Source organism: Bactrocera tryoni, chromosome 5, assembly GCF_016617805.1.
Source record: "Bactrocera tryoni isolate S06 chromosome 5, CSIRO_BtryS06_freeze2, whole genome shotgun sequence".
NCBI lineage: Eukaryota > Metazoa > Arthropoda > Insecta > Diptera > Tephritidae > Bactrocera > Bactrocera tryoni.
Window position 1 is genome coordinate 81,484,439 of NC_052503.1, and position 15,905 is coordinate 81,500,343.

The following is a 15,905-nucleotide window of genomic DNA, read 5'->3' on the forward strand; positions in this document are numbered from 1 at the left end:
CTATTCAAGAAGAATGGTCATAAAAGGTCTCGAGAATCGATCATAAAATAGTGAAGAAAAGTAAATGTTAAAGTTGATAAAGACATGTTTATTCATTCAGTTTCTATGAGCTTCTAGGGACACACTACATTCGATGATGAATCACAAAGCTCTGCCGTTTGATCCCAATACAAACCCTCTGGGCAAGAGGTTAAAACTGGCATACCGATAATGCATATATAATATTTGCCGCAATCTGTGGCGTGTGGTAAATATATTTGACTGTTTTTGGGACAATTAGGTACATTGCCTTCAGGGATATCTGCTGGGCCTAATATCGGCGCTGTAGGTAGCCGTTGAGGTTCAGCGGGTATGAATCGTGTTGTCTCAAAATTTGACGATACACTTGGATCAGGTGGTTGACTTGTGAGACCAAAGCATGCCATGCACACTTCACTCATTGGAGTATTGCTAAATAATTGTTGACTGGAAAATACTGTAGAAATCTTGACTTCCGTACTTAATTGAGCAGAGTTCGTTTGGTAAGTAGCTCCAGCATAGCATTCGGTCAACGGACGAACTTCGCAAACTTGGCGTTTATAGTTCCATCCAGCGCCACGTCCGCATTTGTGTTGCATCATATGACCGAATGCGCATATATAATATGAACTGCAGTCGTTGGGATGTGGTAAAAAATAAGTTCCATAGTGGTTGCATGCCACATTTAGAGGATCATAATTCGTCATGGGATTAACTGGATTTCGCGTATTCACATCAAAAGCTATAAAAGTAATATGTTGCGGCGTCATGTCCGATTCATTTAAATTGATGTTTTCATCCGAATCCAGCTCTGTTTTCAATAAATTCACCTCCTTTGGCGTTACATAGTCTGATCCAGGAACATCCGAATCAAGCTCTGTTTTCAATAAATTCAATTCCTTTGGCGTTATATAGTCTGGTCCAGTGACTAAATTCAGTTTCTTTGGAATTGTATAGTCTGATGTAGTGGTTTGACTCTCAGTATGTTTATTCGTTGAGATATTAATCTGAAAAGGTATGAGACATGTACTACTTACAAGTTCTTACATCTATTGTCATGAGTAATGATGTTCATTAGTTTCACCTTTTTAAATTGGCAATTTGCGATTTCTGGCCAATTGCAAACTTTGTTATCTGCATCAAAATGGAGACCTTGATCACAATAGCTTATCATTGGTACATTTCCACAAATAAAATATGAATTACAATCGCGCAGATTCGGCACAATTGCGCCATTAGAGACATCACTACAAAGCTATGAAAAAAATAACACATATTAAAACAATTTTTTATATTTTATTTTTTTACCATTTCGGATAAATCTTCTATGCCGGAGCTTAATCCACAAAGGTATACGATAAATGCCACAAGGCACCACATTTTTAATTTCAATAATTGAAATCTTCAACAGTTCAGTGTATTGTATAACCACTATTTGCCGTTTTTGCACAAACGAATGATTTTTTATAGAATCCGAAACCGTTTGATGGCCGCTCACCTTTTGTTTAAGGCGTGGCTTGTCGCACAAGTGCTATCAATTAGCTTTACAGAGAAGTTCGTGTTCAATGTTTTATTAATTGTATGACAGACATATTTACATTTTCCAGTATGTACGAGTATTCCAGAAAAGAATCTAAAAATATTATGTTACCAATAAACTGATAAAAAAATAATATCAAATACGCTACTACAGAAAAGTCAACCTTGCCGAATTGTTAATAGCAATTGCTGCTTACAAAGGACGAAAGAACTTAAGGACAAGATTTTTAAATATCGCACATGTTTACAGTGCTGGCTGGTATATTGCTGCGAAGTACGCTCTAAGGCTTAGGGAAGCTGTGTATATGAAGAGGTCCGAAGAAGGAAATGCGAAATTAGAATTAGAAGATCAGCCAGAAATTATAACAGTATACACGCCTAAACTAGTACAACACAAAAAAACACAATAAACCTAAATTAAATGAAAAGAATTTAACAAACAAAGGAATACATAGTCAAACAACCAAAGATAAAAATAATGAGAAAATAGGAGAAAATTAATAATAAATGTAATTTGATAAAAGGGGGTAAGTCATTTACTAAGGAACAATTCTCCTCTCCTTCAACTGCATTCCTGAAAACTTGGTGCGCCTTCACTTTGACAGCAGAGCGGCATAACTAGCGCTGAGCTCGCTAACTGTGCGTTCAAAGCTATTCAAGGACCGTCTGCCCTCACTAGAAATATCAGCAAGCTACTACATCAGACTCTGTTGGGTGAGTGGTTGTAGTGAGATCACTGGCAAGATATGATAGCCAGAGGAAACTAAGAGGGCCACGCTATCGAAATGGAACCGAGTTGGATGTCCATTGGTTAAAGCTCAGCTTGCCACACTCGTAGAGGTTCTTATTGGACACTATCCAATAAGTATTCATGCGTTAAAGCTAAAAACATGGCTTTATTGCTTTCTTTGCACTATAATGAGCTTACTATTTTGGCTTTGTTCGGATTTTTACAGAGTACACATATACATAAGTACAAATACTTTCGATTAGATGCACAATAATCTTATATATACATATGTATACATATGTAAGTTTGAAAAATACGATTATACTATTGGAGAAATTGGACCCAGAAATGCGAGAAGAATATTGCCTATTTTTAGGCAAACATTCATTGCTTTGATCATTGATTATTGATCATTGCTAAAGCACCCTTGTCTCCCTGATAATACCTTATCACTAAGTTTTACTACAGTAAAGTTAAACGATTCAATAATTTCTAATTCTTTCATTCCAAATTTTTCTCAATTGTGATTTACATAAACCTGTGAATATTCAACTGAATCAGTTTGGCTTGCAATATCGAAATATGTTTTCGTTCGAACTATGCTTGAAAATTATAGTAATATGAGACATAAAAAATGTTTAAATGTTTTTTTATTTAGAAAATACATTTTTTATTGTTTTGCAAGTTTTCTAAGAAAAGCGCCAAATACAAAACTTTTTTTTATGAAATAGGTTCATTTAGCTATGAGATTTTTATATGTTTGTGATTTATTTATTATTTTAAGGTGTTAGAAATAATTGTTACTAAAATTGTTATATTCTTGTACACCATATTGCAAGCGCATGAGAATCGTATCACTCCTTTTAGCTAGATATAAATGTACATGCATGTCTTAATTTTCTGATGTCTGTCATGTGGTATATCCTATATCCAATTGTGGTGGAAATCCAACTCAACTAGGTGTAATAACAATTTAGCACTGTTTTTAATGAGGCGCGGTTCATTTTTCTCTTCATTGTGCTTACTCTTTAACTGGCATTAAGAGAGAAGAGTGTTTACCTATACTCGTGCTCTTTTCTCAGTAGACAAAGTTTCAGGCTTACAGTTTCAAAAACTGATCAGCAAACAAGGAGACATCCCCATTTATTGCCACAATCATTTTAACTTATAATCAGAGTAAAACGGTCGAGCATTGTATAGCGCCGGGGCGTTCTTATTTCTGAAAGAATGCGAATAAACGTATTTGCAAAACGAGTGAAGAGCGGCCGTCCGGTTATCGTTGAGAGAAAAACCAGTGTCTTATTGTTGTAAAAATTAGCAAAAAATTAGTTAATATAACAGAATAAATATGTAAATTAACTTAAACAAAATTATAAGGTATGCTTTTATATTGTAAATCTGTGGGAATATGTGTGGAAAGCATGTCATTTCATAAGTGACGTCGAAAAGAGTATACCATTAGTGCATAAATAAAAAAAATAATAATATAATTGCAGCCATACACATGCATGATACATATGTATGTATGCTTGTACACGCATCTGTATATGTACGTTTGCTACATACATGAAACTGTATCGAAGTGAGTGACTTATGCAAGTTAACGTTTAACTATTAAACTTTTCTGTGTACAGAGGCTTCTCGCTAAGACATACCCTATGTAGGATGTAGTGGAAAACCATGATTTGCAAAGTGTTAAAAGTTAAATAATCCTACGAGCTTATATGCATACACATATGCCATTGTTACCATTAATTATTGATAAAAATATGAATAAAAGAGTGATTATATATAAATATATATAAATACATGTGTACTTATATGCATGTATGTATGCATATGCCGCATGTATGCTTATATAATGTGATTTGATAAAGTCCTTGATAGACTTATCTGTCCTAAATGTATATATATATATAATATTTTTGTTGTTAATCCCTTTGCTCAATTCCTCAATAAAACAACAGAGTGAGTGAAGTGCTTTAAAGTGTACAAGTTTTGGCATAGTGGCAACCTTCTATGCATATCCCTTTTCAGTAGTTACTCTAAACGAAAATCCACTGTAGACATACATTACAGTTTGTGCCAAAGCTTTAATGTCGAAGGGGAAAGAGTGCAAATAATTATGAGAGCCTTTCAGTTAAGGTAAATATTAAATACTAACATGTGCAAAGAAATATGCGATAACGTTATTAACAAGGCAAGAAAGTGTATAAGCAGTTGTTATATGCAGAGAGCAGAATGAGAAAATTGTTAAAATAGCTGTGATAGCTGGCAATGGAAATAATAAATCGACACAACACACACGTAGATAGTTAAGTTCAAGTCGTCGGTGGAAAAAAGTACTAATTGGAGTGTTAAAAACTGCCTGAACGTGAGTAAACAGAATTATAACTTTAGTATGGTAGTGTGTCTACAACCACACAAGCATACATTAATAGCACTAAATTTTTTAAAAAGACAAACAAATTGAAATTCATGCTTTGGAGGAAATACGCATTTTCAATTAGATCAGCTGATAAGTTTAAGCTCAAATTATGTGTGTAGAAGTAGTAAAGCGCCACCGATGTCATCGCAAAGAGTATGTGAGAGATAGCTTCAGTATGAATTACTTAAGCGAGCATTTAAGATAATATACAAGTTATATATAGAGAGAGAGGGAAGACCACAAAGTTGCCAACCTAATGATGGAGATTTAAATATGCGAGTGTTTTGAAAATTATAACGTCAAAAATTTATTGCCATTTTCAAGGCTATAATTTAGCGTTTTTCTTTACCTCAACTGTCGCGTAAAAGTATTTAATTAGATCTCTGTTTAACACTCTTAAAAGATTCTGGAGTAGCAGCTATTATACACATATAGGGTCAACCAATAAGAAGCATAAGATGTAAAAATTGAATAAAACACTCAAATTTTGTCTAAATGGGTTACATTTTTGTGTTACGCCGATAATTTTATGTCATTTATCATTTGAACAAAATATCGGCCAAATAGCCATCACGGCGTCCGTTTACGATAATTTTCGATGACCCAGTGCAGCATTTCGGCTGGAATTTCAGCTGCGCTCATTGTTGTTTTCGAGCTCCTCGAGCGTTACTGGTTGATTGGCGAAAGCTTTTGATAAAAAAATCCAATCAATATAGGCAAGGGAATTACAAAGTATAAAATAATAAATAAACCACTATTTGAAGACGTTGCGAAAGGATTTGACCCGGCCTAATAGCGGCAGTTTTGTTTGTTAATTAAGCCATTAAGCTAAAAATGGGTCTCATCTGAGAAGATAATATTTCGATGAATGTGGATTTGTGAATTATAATTATAATTACAAACCTTACCGACGATGACTCACTGACAAAATTTAACAAAAACCCGTAAACACACATGGTTACAATGAATAGTCAAAATCGCGTCATCCCGATTGGTAGACGCTGTACATGTCAGTCATATGCACAAATTCATACATACATGTTGATAGCGGCGATAGATCCTTGCGAATTTTGGGAGGTACATACTATACATGTTCGGTATGTTTCTATAAACTTTTCAGTGAATTCATGTCGTTCATACGATTTCAGATCAGCGTATAAAACTTTAAAATATAATATTTAAATGTTATACTTTAATAAACTGGAGAATTTCTTGCAATGTACCCTATGCTCCTACTTTCTGCCAAATTTTACAAATCTTTGTAAAGTAACATTGGGGAATTTTATCAAGTTGAGCTATAGGTATAGATAAAGTTGTGGGCATAGTGATCTTTTTGCAAAATATAGGTATTTCTTATATCCAAATTACAACGGACTGTGCTTATGGTTTAATGCTTCTTCGCTTCTATTATTCACTTTGATTGGTTTTTTCTTCTTCATATTTAAAAAAATTGTATTAAAACTAACTTCTCGTTTTCGATATCGAATGTATGCAATATTAACTACAAGTATGACTAAATGTAGTTTTTTGGACTATATGTAGTTTTTCATATATTATATTTTAGTTGAGTACATTACAGTTTATCATATAAGAGACTTAAGGGGGTTCATTGGTTTAGTAAATAAACTTTTGTAGTTGTAATAATGTTTCGGTCATATCAGCACACCGACCATATCAGAAGCAGTTGTGAAGGTTCCCAAAGATATCAGTACCTACAAATAAATGTCCATGCATGTATATGCATAAATATATCTTAATTATGAGGCAAATGGCGATATACATTACATGTACTAGAGCAAGGATTTTGAATTATTCTCATTTTTGCTACTAAACCATTTATTCAATATAAATGTTTTCGAACTTCCAGTGGTCTTGATACCTTATGTTTCGGATCATTTGTATCTAATTAATTTTAAGCAAAATGAAATGACTATATTTTCTTGACCATAAAATAATTGGTGTAAACAATTATGACATAGGTTAAACTTTTTCTTAGCCACATATACTGGCCCTTATTATTTCGATCAGATTTACTTTATAACGCACACATCAGTTAGTGAGAGAGGTACATCAATAAACTAAGCCAGAATATATAGTAAAGTGTAGTTCAATGCCAAAACTTTGCGGGGATGGTCTATATATTACATAAGAATTAGTTTTTCATCATAAAGCATTTGAAATTTTAAATCTAGCAGATCGAGTAATAAAGGTACACAATGGTATACAAATGGTCAGGAATAATGCCCATTTACTTCATTATACACATATATGTATGTATGTATTTAGACGAATTCGTATGAAAGCCTTTGTTATCTATCAGCCTTCTTCATGCCACCCACTTTAGGCATACTTGTTGGCACTGGTATGCCGATATCATGTCAAGACCCATGCGATATTTTTGACTCGTAAATTCGAAGCTCAGTATTTGTGTTCGTTTTATTTTTGCTTATTGTGTCTCACTCATTTGACATGGAACATTCGTTTGGAATTGATAAGCAAAAAGTTTTGATTGATTTTACTGCCTCTACTTCTTATACATTTCTCAAAAAAGCTACACAAGCGAATGGAATAGCCAACCAATCGAAAGCCCACCAACGAGAGGAGACAAGAGACACATGAGAACATTTAATTTGCTATTTAATTCGCTATTGTCGTGTTTGTCATGGAATTATGGCTTCTCAAAGAAAGTGCTGTGATATGGAGTGTTTATCAGTTGAACTAACCAAAAACTGTAGTAATTATAAGTGGTCAGATTTGTAAACATATGTATGTGCATACAATCGATTATGTACTGAAAATAATAGTGCGCCTATTGCAAACAATTTTTGATTTATTTATTATATTAATTAATTTCAGATAAACAAATCAGCTTTATAATCTGATTACAATCTGTGGAAAAATCAGATTAAAGGCAGGTTAGATATATCATTGTAAGAATGAGTTCCACTAAAGAAATGAAAAACGGCACGAAGACGCAAAAGAAGGCGATTAAAGCTAACAAAAAACAGCAACTGAAACAGCAGCAACTTCAAAATCAACAAAATTCAGCAGTTGCGACAGCGACAACAACATTAGCGCCCCACCCTGCCGCTCAATACAGTGTGAATAAGATAACCGGTAAAACAATCAAGATGACCGTGCCTACTAATAGTAATAATAATAACAACAGTAGTGTTAAAAACAATAACAACATTAATCAAAAGATTCCCGATCCTGTAGCAAGAACGGCGCACGCAACGCCCTCCGCTATGCAACAGCCCGTGGGTTCCATTTTACCTGGATATGAAAATGCGCCGAAATTCGAACGATCGAACAGTTTTTCATTGCGTGGCAAACTAACGAAATTGATCAATTCAATTACAGGCAGTAAAGAGAATCTTAATAAACTAGATGATGAGAATGCCACTCCGTACAAGTTCACACGCAGTCGCTCAATGATACTCTTGCGGCGGTCGAATCGTCGTAGTTTAATTGAACCCCAATTGGAACAACTATCTGAGGAGGTTGATCCAACTTCGCCGTCATCACCTCGTAAAAATTCTATAGATATAAGCGGGCAACCATTTCCTGTACCATCATCGTTCAATAAGTCGGCGGTCAATGTCACTTCTGATAAGAGGGGGACAACTACAATGATTACACCGCAACGACAGAACTCACAACCATTGACCTCAACTCCGGTTGAAGAGGGTAATAATAGCACAGCTTTACAGCGAAAGCCATCATCCATTTCGCTGGCACCTGGTGAAGGGAATGGTGTGCCATTCAATCCAATAGCGAATTTTCAGCGCCGCCGTTCCAACACTTTACTAGCATCTTTTAAGAGCACCATTGCAACAATAACCGGTGAAAAGAAGAAGGAGAAACTTAATCCTAAGTGGAGTGCGTCACTACAATCCTTGCAAGCCATAGACAATATGGTAAGCTATGAGAATATGTCTTTCATCGATTACGATAAGTTCAACGGATATGAAAAACAACTAGAACGACAACTTTCGACGTTAAGTTTGCGCACCGAACAAAATCCGCCTATTACATCAATCAGCAGTGCCGCAACCGGCGTAAACAATAATAAATCGCTTAACGTTCCGGTGACGGTAGTGCGTCGTCGTAAACCGAGCGCCGCTCGTCAATTGGCAGACCGTCGTTGCCATTCGCGCGGTAGCTTTAATTTCGACACCGATTTCGAACATAATTTGGACAAACCGCGGAACGTGTATCGTGATAGTTTAGATTCCCGAAAACTTGAACGACTGAACGATTTTTCTCGCAACTCTTTTATATTGCATAAAGAAATTGTGGATTGGTTGAATTTGGAAGACGGTCGTCTGAGAAAGCAACGCAGAGAAAAGAGTAATCAACAAATGCATGTAGACACCGTGGACTCGTCAGCTGTTGCACAGGTAAGTGCATACAAACTGTATAGAAATTATTCTCAAAACGAGTGGGTTCAACGACAAATCTGAAAAAACTGAAAGCATTTTAAAGACATGATTTAATTGAGGCATGCATTTTATTGAAGAGATATGAAATTTTGTGGTAATCTTGGGGCCATGTACCCATTTATTAAACACAAAATAAAATCATAATATGATAAAAACTGTGTAAAGTAGATAGATAAAGCTAAAATGGTATTTGAAAGTAATTATAATTAACATTTTTCATTTGACGATGAAACTGTCATACATATTTTTTTTAATCACAATTAAATTATTTGATTAAAGATAATGGTAATGTTAGCTGTTTGAGCCCGTTCTCACTTAATTGAATCCGTGTTCAATGAATGGTTTTCTGCATTTTTGTAAAATTAATTTGCACTACAGTAACTATTTGATTATAAAAAGTAAAGATTTTGTACAATGCTGATGAACTTCTGCGTCTAATGCCCAACGCCTGTGTATTCGATATCCTCAGCCTTGGAATAGTGTATGCAAGCTAATACAGTGTCCAATAAATAAAGAGCACCTTCAATTACACACAGCGCACCCATTGCGATGCCCGTTTGACGCTCAGCATTTACGTAGAGAAAGTCCTGGTCAGACATATAGCCGCCCCAATAATGTAAAGCCACACCGCCAATGGCAATCCACATGGCTGTGCCGACCATATTCATCAGTGTGTCTGTCAGCTCACTTTAAAAACATAAATAATCCATGTATTCATTTATTTACAAAAAAAATATTTAAATGTTTATTTAAAGCAAATACAAACCGTTTATGCTTGGTGGTGCCGAAGAAGAAAGCCACTGTGTGCACAGTGGTATAGATTAGAAAACCTACAAATATACCAGAGGCTACGATTTCCGGTGAAGGGCTTTTTTCTTCATTTAAATTCCATGTTCCGCTAACGCCCAAAAAAATGCCCTCATCCCCAATACAGTAAAGGATAAGAATAACAACGTTGATCGTCTGCCAAAAATAGTAAATAAATTATTAGATTAATATATATAGTTCGCCGATATACAAGAATTTATGAATTTATTTGCTATATGCTGTTTGAAGTTAATGGACAATTAAATTTTCTGATTAGCCTGATGCGTCAATTTCATTTTAAAAAACATTCGTAATCAAATTCCCTTTAAAGAACAGACCCTTAAACAGAAATATTAAAATGTTTTCATAATGAATGTAGAAAACTTCAAAAGCATGCGTACATAGTAATATACCTTTAATACATATGATACATACTTCATGCACATGAGGAAAATCAACTAAATATCAAACTAATGATTATAGATAACATTCGTATGACGCCATCTCTGTTTTATTATGACTAATTTAGGTTAAGATCACTCCAATGCCATTTTAATGAAATCGGAGGTTTATAAAGATATTAGAACCTTTAAACCCACTCTTTTGCTACCGCTTTATTAAGCTTTACTTATGTTTTCTTATTAAGTTTTGCTTTTTCCTAAAAAAGCCGATGGTCTTGTCCTTACCAATTTCAGAGTTTTGATAAATATCGATCCAATCGTTTCCACAGACACCATCTTGTTTTCTCTTAATTGTACTTCACTTTTCAAAGTATTTTAAAAAAATTAAATATAAAAGCTACAAAAATCCTGTGCTTTTGTTTAGAGACACTTTTATTAATTAGGTAAGAACAAAATTTTTGATATCCGTTCGATTTCGTTTTGTCGTTGTTCGTTGACTAAATTGTAATTCGATCGCACGTACACACAACAGCGAGCTCTAATGCGAAGCACCACACATTGAACGATTTTTACTCGAAGCTTTTGCAACTGTCCTGATAAGATAACAGTATATGGAATGTTAGAGCAAAGAGTCACCAGAAACACATTTTTTAACGTGATTGTGAAATAATATTTCATTGCGTTTTGTGTAAACATTGCCTTGTTTACTTGGCTGCGATAAGGTTTTTCCTCGTTTTCTTGTACAGGTGTATGTCCTACCTATTTGGACTGTGATGATTTCATTTTAAGTTCGTTATATGTATGGAATATGTATTACATATTTATGTTCCGGTTATACGTCGCTTCAACAGTCTCTCTGTTCGTCAAGTAAAAATACTAGGTATCTTCCCAGAACTCTATAGTCAAATTTGCCCAATATGGTTGCATTGAACGCCAAGCGAGAGCTGCGTGCTTTACCTAAATCGATTTTTAGTCAAGTGTCTTTAAACTTACTTCGAATTTTTTTCATTTTTTACTTACTTTGAAATTTTGTTTACTTATTTAGAAAATTAGTATGATAACTGTTTGTTTTTTGGTCAAAATAATTTCCATGTGCTAATAAAAATATTAATAATTTATGCACAACAAAATGTGTAAAACAACTCTTTTCAGAAATATCATCCTTATGGATTTTATTCTTCAATATACATACATATGTACAATTTTTTTTTTACATTTGCAACAATTAATATTTAGAGTATAATTCGTGTATACTTGCCAAAAGTTATATATTTTGAATGTGAAAGTTTTTAAGTTTCGTGAAATAGCCTCTTTTTTATTCCAACGTATACTGCCTTATGACGGCATACTCTGTGGGGCCTTTATAGTATAGAGCGTATCCCAAAATCGTATCCACTATATAAAGAGCACCCTGAGAAACGCACAAAGCGCCCATTGTTAAACCAACACCACGTTCACTACTGGCATATGCAAAACTACCATCGGTCATGTACCCAAACCAGTAGTGTATTGCTATCCCACCTGCTGTTATCCACAATACGGCTCCAATTGTATTCATAAGAATGTCGGTTAAGTCTCTTTAGAAAATATATATACAGGTATATAGAAATGTATTGGAAATATTAATTTAAAAAGCATTTACGCACCGCTTATTTGTGTTACCTCCAAAACAGTATCCAATAATAACTACAGCTGTGTATATAACAAATCCAACAAAGATGCCAGAAGCAAGCATTTCAAGGGAAGCATTATGCCTTTCCTGTAAATTCCAATTGCCACCGATACCTAGGAAATCGCCACCGTTCCCCGTGCGGTATAAGACTAGTACGCCGATGTTATTGAGCTAAAAGTGCAGGAATGTGCATTAAGTGGTTAATTGTTCTCGGCTTTTGATTTGAGAGAGATAATTTATTTATTGTCGCTGTTGTAAACTCGGCTATAACCGCGTGAGCGGTGTCTACGCCTTATACAGAAGAAGAAGAATTTTTTTTTATTGTTTCAAGGTAGCGAAAAAATAGTTTAAGCGTTCGGTTTATTAACCACAATACCACAAATAGCATTTATCATTTATTTACAAATGTGTACTATATATCTATTTGTTTGCCACAAGCGATCGCTATATTAAAAGTACGATTTTTTTAGTTTACCAGTTTCAGTATTTTTAAACATATCGACGCCATTGTCTCGTAAGAAACCATTTTTGAACGATCCATTTTCCAAATACCAGGAGATTCGTTACTCTTTAAGCAAGCTTTCGAAGTTCCTCCTTATCAAGGCGTTAATTTTTATCGCGTTCGCTTCGTATATGGGTAGCCATCGACTAAACGCTCTACTCGTGTTAGCAAAAGTATCGTCATCTTTAAATGTGTACGAACGATAACTTATGAAAAAGCGTCGTGTATGCATTGTTGATTCGTTGTTTGCCCGCTTCGATTAGATAAAAAAATACATACAAGACAATAATATATGTACCTTACACAAAACGTTCATATACATATATGTATGTAAGATGTAGATATGGTGATTGTTTGTTCTCTGTAAATATATTTTTTATTCGCACGGTACATGTGGATAGTAAATTGTCTATACACATTTAAAACTTCGGTTGAAAAATTGTACAGGATTTTGAAAATGATGTTTCGGTTATTAATAGCTCAAAGCATAGTTAAAACATTCCTTCATATGTACGTTTGCTCGGATAATATTGAGGGCAGTGAAGTTCAAAAAGAAATGTTCGCCTCAAATTGATCGAACAGTTTTAGCACCCGCAAATAAATTAATAAATTCAACAAGTTTTGAATATAATTAGCACGAACATATGTATGTACATATATACATACACACATATCACATAAACACATGACAGCTGTAGAGAACGCAAATTATTGTGGCTCAATTGAAATTTGTCGCCGCTAAACGAGCTGAAGTGTCGTTATTTTCAAAGCAAGTCTAACCATTAGCATACTAAAATTGCGCGCAATACGACTTTACAAACACAAATTATGACGGATTTCTCTCCTAGCGTCTCCATACATAGGAATAGTCTATATATACATATGTAAAGCTGTCTGTGTTTGCGTTAAGAGCGTTGGAGGCGAATTTTTACATACTACAGACAGCCATTAAATATTGATTTCAATTGCCTTGTCGGTGAAAATATGCATGTCTGTATTTGTATTGAAGGGGTATAAAATCTAGACTTTACGGTATTCATAAAAACACTAACAAACAAATCCAGACTTAACGTTATTCATAGAAACACTAGAGAGGTTTTCAAGCTTATATGTGTGTAGTTTCTGTTTTAGATTTATTAAAAACATATTTAAAATGTTTGGCAAAAAAATGTAAAAAACTGTTGTACAGATTATGGAATACCGGAAACGCAAGCCTCACGGTTACTATGGAATGAGAGGTACAATGAAGTTAAAGAATAGGTCTTGACATTTCAGTATTCCGATTCGAAATATTTAAAGAAAAAAGATAAAAATTAATTATGTATTTGTATAGATATCGCTATCTCTAGATATTTTTTCAAATTTGTTGGTTTTGTACAAGTTTGTTGTGACCAAATAAATAACTATTGTACAAGTGTGCTTTTGAAATTAATTTAGCCACACTAACGTGCCACACCAGTATAGTCAGTGTCGCCCTTCGAGTAGTGCAGGCAACTCATTACGGTGTCCACCAAATATAAAGCTGCCTCGAGTATGCAGAGCGATCCCATTATAATGCCAACCAGCTTGTCACTACCCGCACTAACTGGTACATGCTGAACTCCCAAGTAGGAGTAGTCACTTGTGTCCATGTAGCCGACCCAATAGTGCAGTGCAATGCCACCAACTAAGGCCCACAAAAAGGTGCCCACCACATTCATCATGGTGTCTGTGAGTTCACTGCAAATAAATATGAGATAAGTTTGTTGTTTTTTCATACGCACTTTTAACATACTGTTTGTATTTGTTGGGTCCAAAGAAGTAAGCAATTGTGTGTACGCCCGTATAAACAATGAATCCAATGAAGACGCCGGAAGCGAATATTTCACAACCTGCACTCTTCTCTTCCCAAAGATTCCATGTGCCACCCACTCCCAGAAAGTAGCCTCCAGCGCCAACACGATAAATGATAATTATAGCTAAATTAAGAATCTGCAAATGAGGCAAAGATTTAAATAAAAAATGGTTCAATTAGTGTTCAACAGAAGAAATGGAAGGTACGCTAACGGTTACATACATATATGACACATACAGATGTATGTGTGTATGGAAATTATTATGATCTATTAATATTAATTATACACATATAATGTTTTCTATATATAGTTTTCTAAGCTTAAGAATATTTTAGTATAGATAGACATGTTTAGAACTTAACCACTCCCTGGTTGGTTGTAAATGTGTCTATACATTCGAAGAATCAATACATTGGTATGCACAGGGAATGACGTGCTGTGAGTAACGCCAAGGCAAAAGCATATCGAAATTCAACAGAATGCTTGCGTTATGTTTATGAGTAAACACTTCTATATTTCCCGACATGGCAAAAGCTTTTGCTCGCCTGATAAGCAGTTATCAGTAATTCAAGGAGACCAAACTATGTACACCAGTATGAAAATATGTAGTTTGATTTTACTTCAGTCATATTTTTATTTTGTATAACCACTTTTTCAAAAATATTTCGATTTTACTACAATCACATTTTCATTAAAATTTGAATGACTATTTTTTAATATTTCTTTAATTTTTTTTTTTTAATTTTTAGTTTTCTAATATTTTCTATTATTACATCTCCACAAATATCACAGCACTACGATGTATGACTAAGTTATAGAAATACTCTTTTTTTCGTTTAACTAAAATTGAACATTTCTCCATTCGTCTTAATTATGTAGAAAACTTATTGCTGTAAGCCGAAACGTACCAATTTCAATGCTTTAATCACAATTGAAAATATCCAAATCAATGACCATTCCATTTTAAATAACCGGCAATTAGTTTTGCAGCAAGTCAATAAAAACCCTTTAAAAAATACTTTTGTTCGTTTGCGCTCGTATGTAGTCGTTCGTTAACTAAAATTGAAACGTTTTTAAACCTCGAAAAAGCAAGAAACAGGAAAGTAATGAGCTTTTGTAATCGCACTGATAAGATAAAACGATGTCACAACGGTATTTGTGTAACAAGCGCTGCTTTCAGGTGGGCACAATGTTATCATGCCGTTCTGTGTGCAATAACCTCATATCTTTTAACTATTCCAACTTTTCTTTGCTAAGCTTTTACTATGCAATGAGCAATGCTCGGCGCCAATCCTGGCTCTATTTGTGTGGTTGTTAAGTTTATGAATATATTGCCTGCAATGCATAAATTCTTAGAATGCCTTGGGAATCAATAATGTTAGAATGTACAAAGTATTCGAATATTATTTGCTCCAAGTAAAATCAAAAGTTTTAAGTCTGATAGTGATATAGTTAAACTATTTCAAATCCACATTAAATATAGATTGCACGCGTTTAAGAACTATTATTATTGCTTATAGACATACAT

The 15,905-nt window shown here is 34.3% G+C and overlaps 4 protein-coding genes across 4 annotated transcripts; all 4 read right to left on the reverse strand.

Annotated features, from left to right (window-relative positions):
* Positions 1 to 113: 113 nt before the first annotated feature.
* On the reverse strand, positions 114 to 1,398 carry LOC120778432. The gene is made up of 3 exons (XM_040110214.1): positions 1,327 to 1,398; positions 1,103 to 1,273; positions 114 to 1,025 (listed from the first exon to the last, which is right to left on the reverse strand). The coding sequence occupies exons 1-3, from the start codon at positions 1,396 to 1,398 to the stop codon at positions 114 to 116; spliced, it is 1,155 nt and encodes a 384-aa protein (XP_039966148.1).
* A 7,811-nt stretch (positions 1,399 to 9,209) lies between these two features.
* Positions 9,210 to 11,136, reverse strand: LOC120776436 (protein snakeskin-like). Its single transcript, XM_040107089.1, has 3 exons — positions 10,654 to 11,136; positions 9,927 to 10,123; positions 9,210 to 9,847 (listed from the first exon to the last, which is right to left on the reverse strand). The coding sequence occupies exons 1-3, from the start codon at positions 10,702 to 10,704 to the stop codon at positions 9,595 to 9,597; spliced, it is 501 nt and encodes a 166-aa protein (XP_039963023.1). The 5' UTR covers positions 10,705 to 11,136; the 3' UTR covers positions 9,210 to 9,594.
* A 362-nt stretch (positions 11,137 to 11,498) lies between these two features.
* Positions 11,499 to 12,723, reverse strand: LOC120776434 (protein snakeskin-like). The gene is made up of 3 exons (XM_040107088.1): positions 12,516 to 12,723; positions 12,015 to 12,211; positions 11,499 to 11,945 (listed from the first exon to the last, which is right to left on the reverse strand). Exons 1-3 carry the CDS (start codon positions 12,579 to 12,581, stop codon positions 11,684 to 11,686), a joined length of 525 nt encoding a protein of 174 aa, XP_039963022.1. The 5' UTR covers positions 12,582 to 12,723; the 3' UTR covers positions 11,499 to 11,683.
* A 915-nt stretch (positions 12,724 to 13,638) lies between these two features.
* LOC120776433 (protein snakeskin-like) lies at positions 13,639 to 15,579 on the reverse strand. Its single transcript, XM_040107087.1, has 3 exons — positions 15,286 to 15,579; positions 14,317 to 14,513; positions 13,639 to 14,261 (listed from the first exon to the last, which is right to left on the reverse strand). The coding sequence occupies exons 1-3, from the start codon at positions 15,337 to 15,339 to the stop codon at positions 13,985 to 13,987; spliced, it is 528 nt and encodes a 175-aa protein (XP_039963021.1). The 5' UTR covers positions 15,340 to 15,579; the 3' UTR covers positions 13,639 to 13,984.
* Between the last annotated feature and the right edge of the window lie 326 nt (positions 15,580 to 15,905).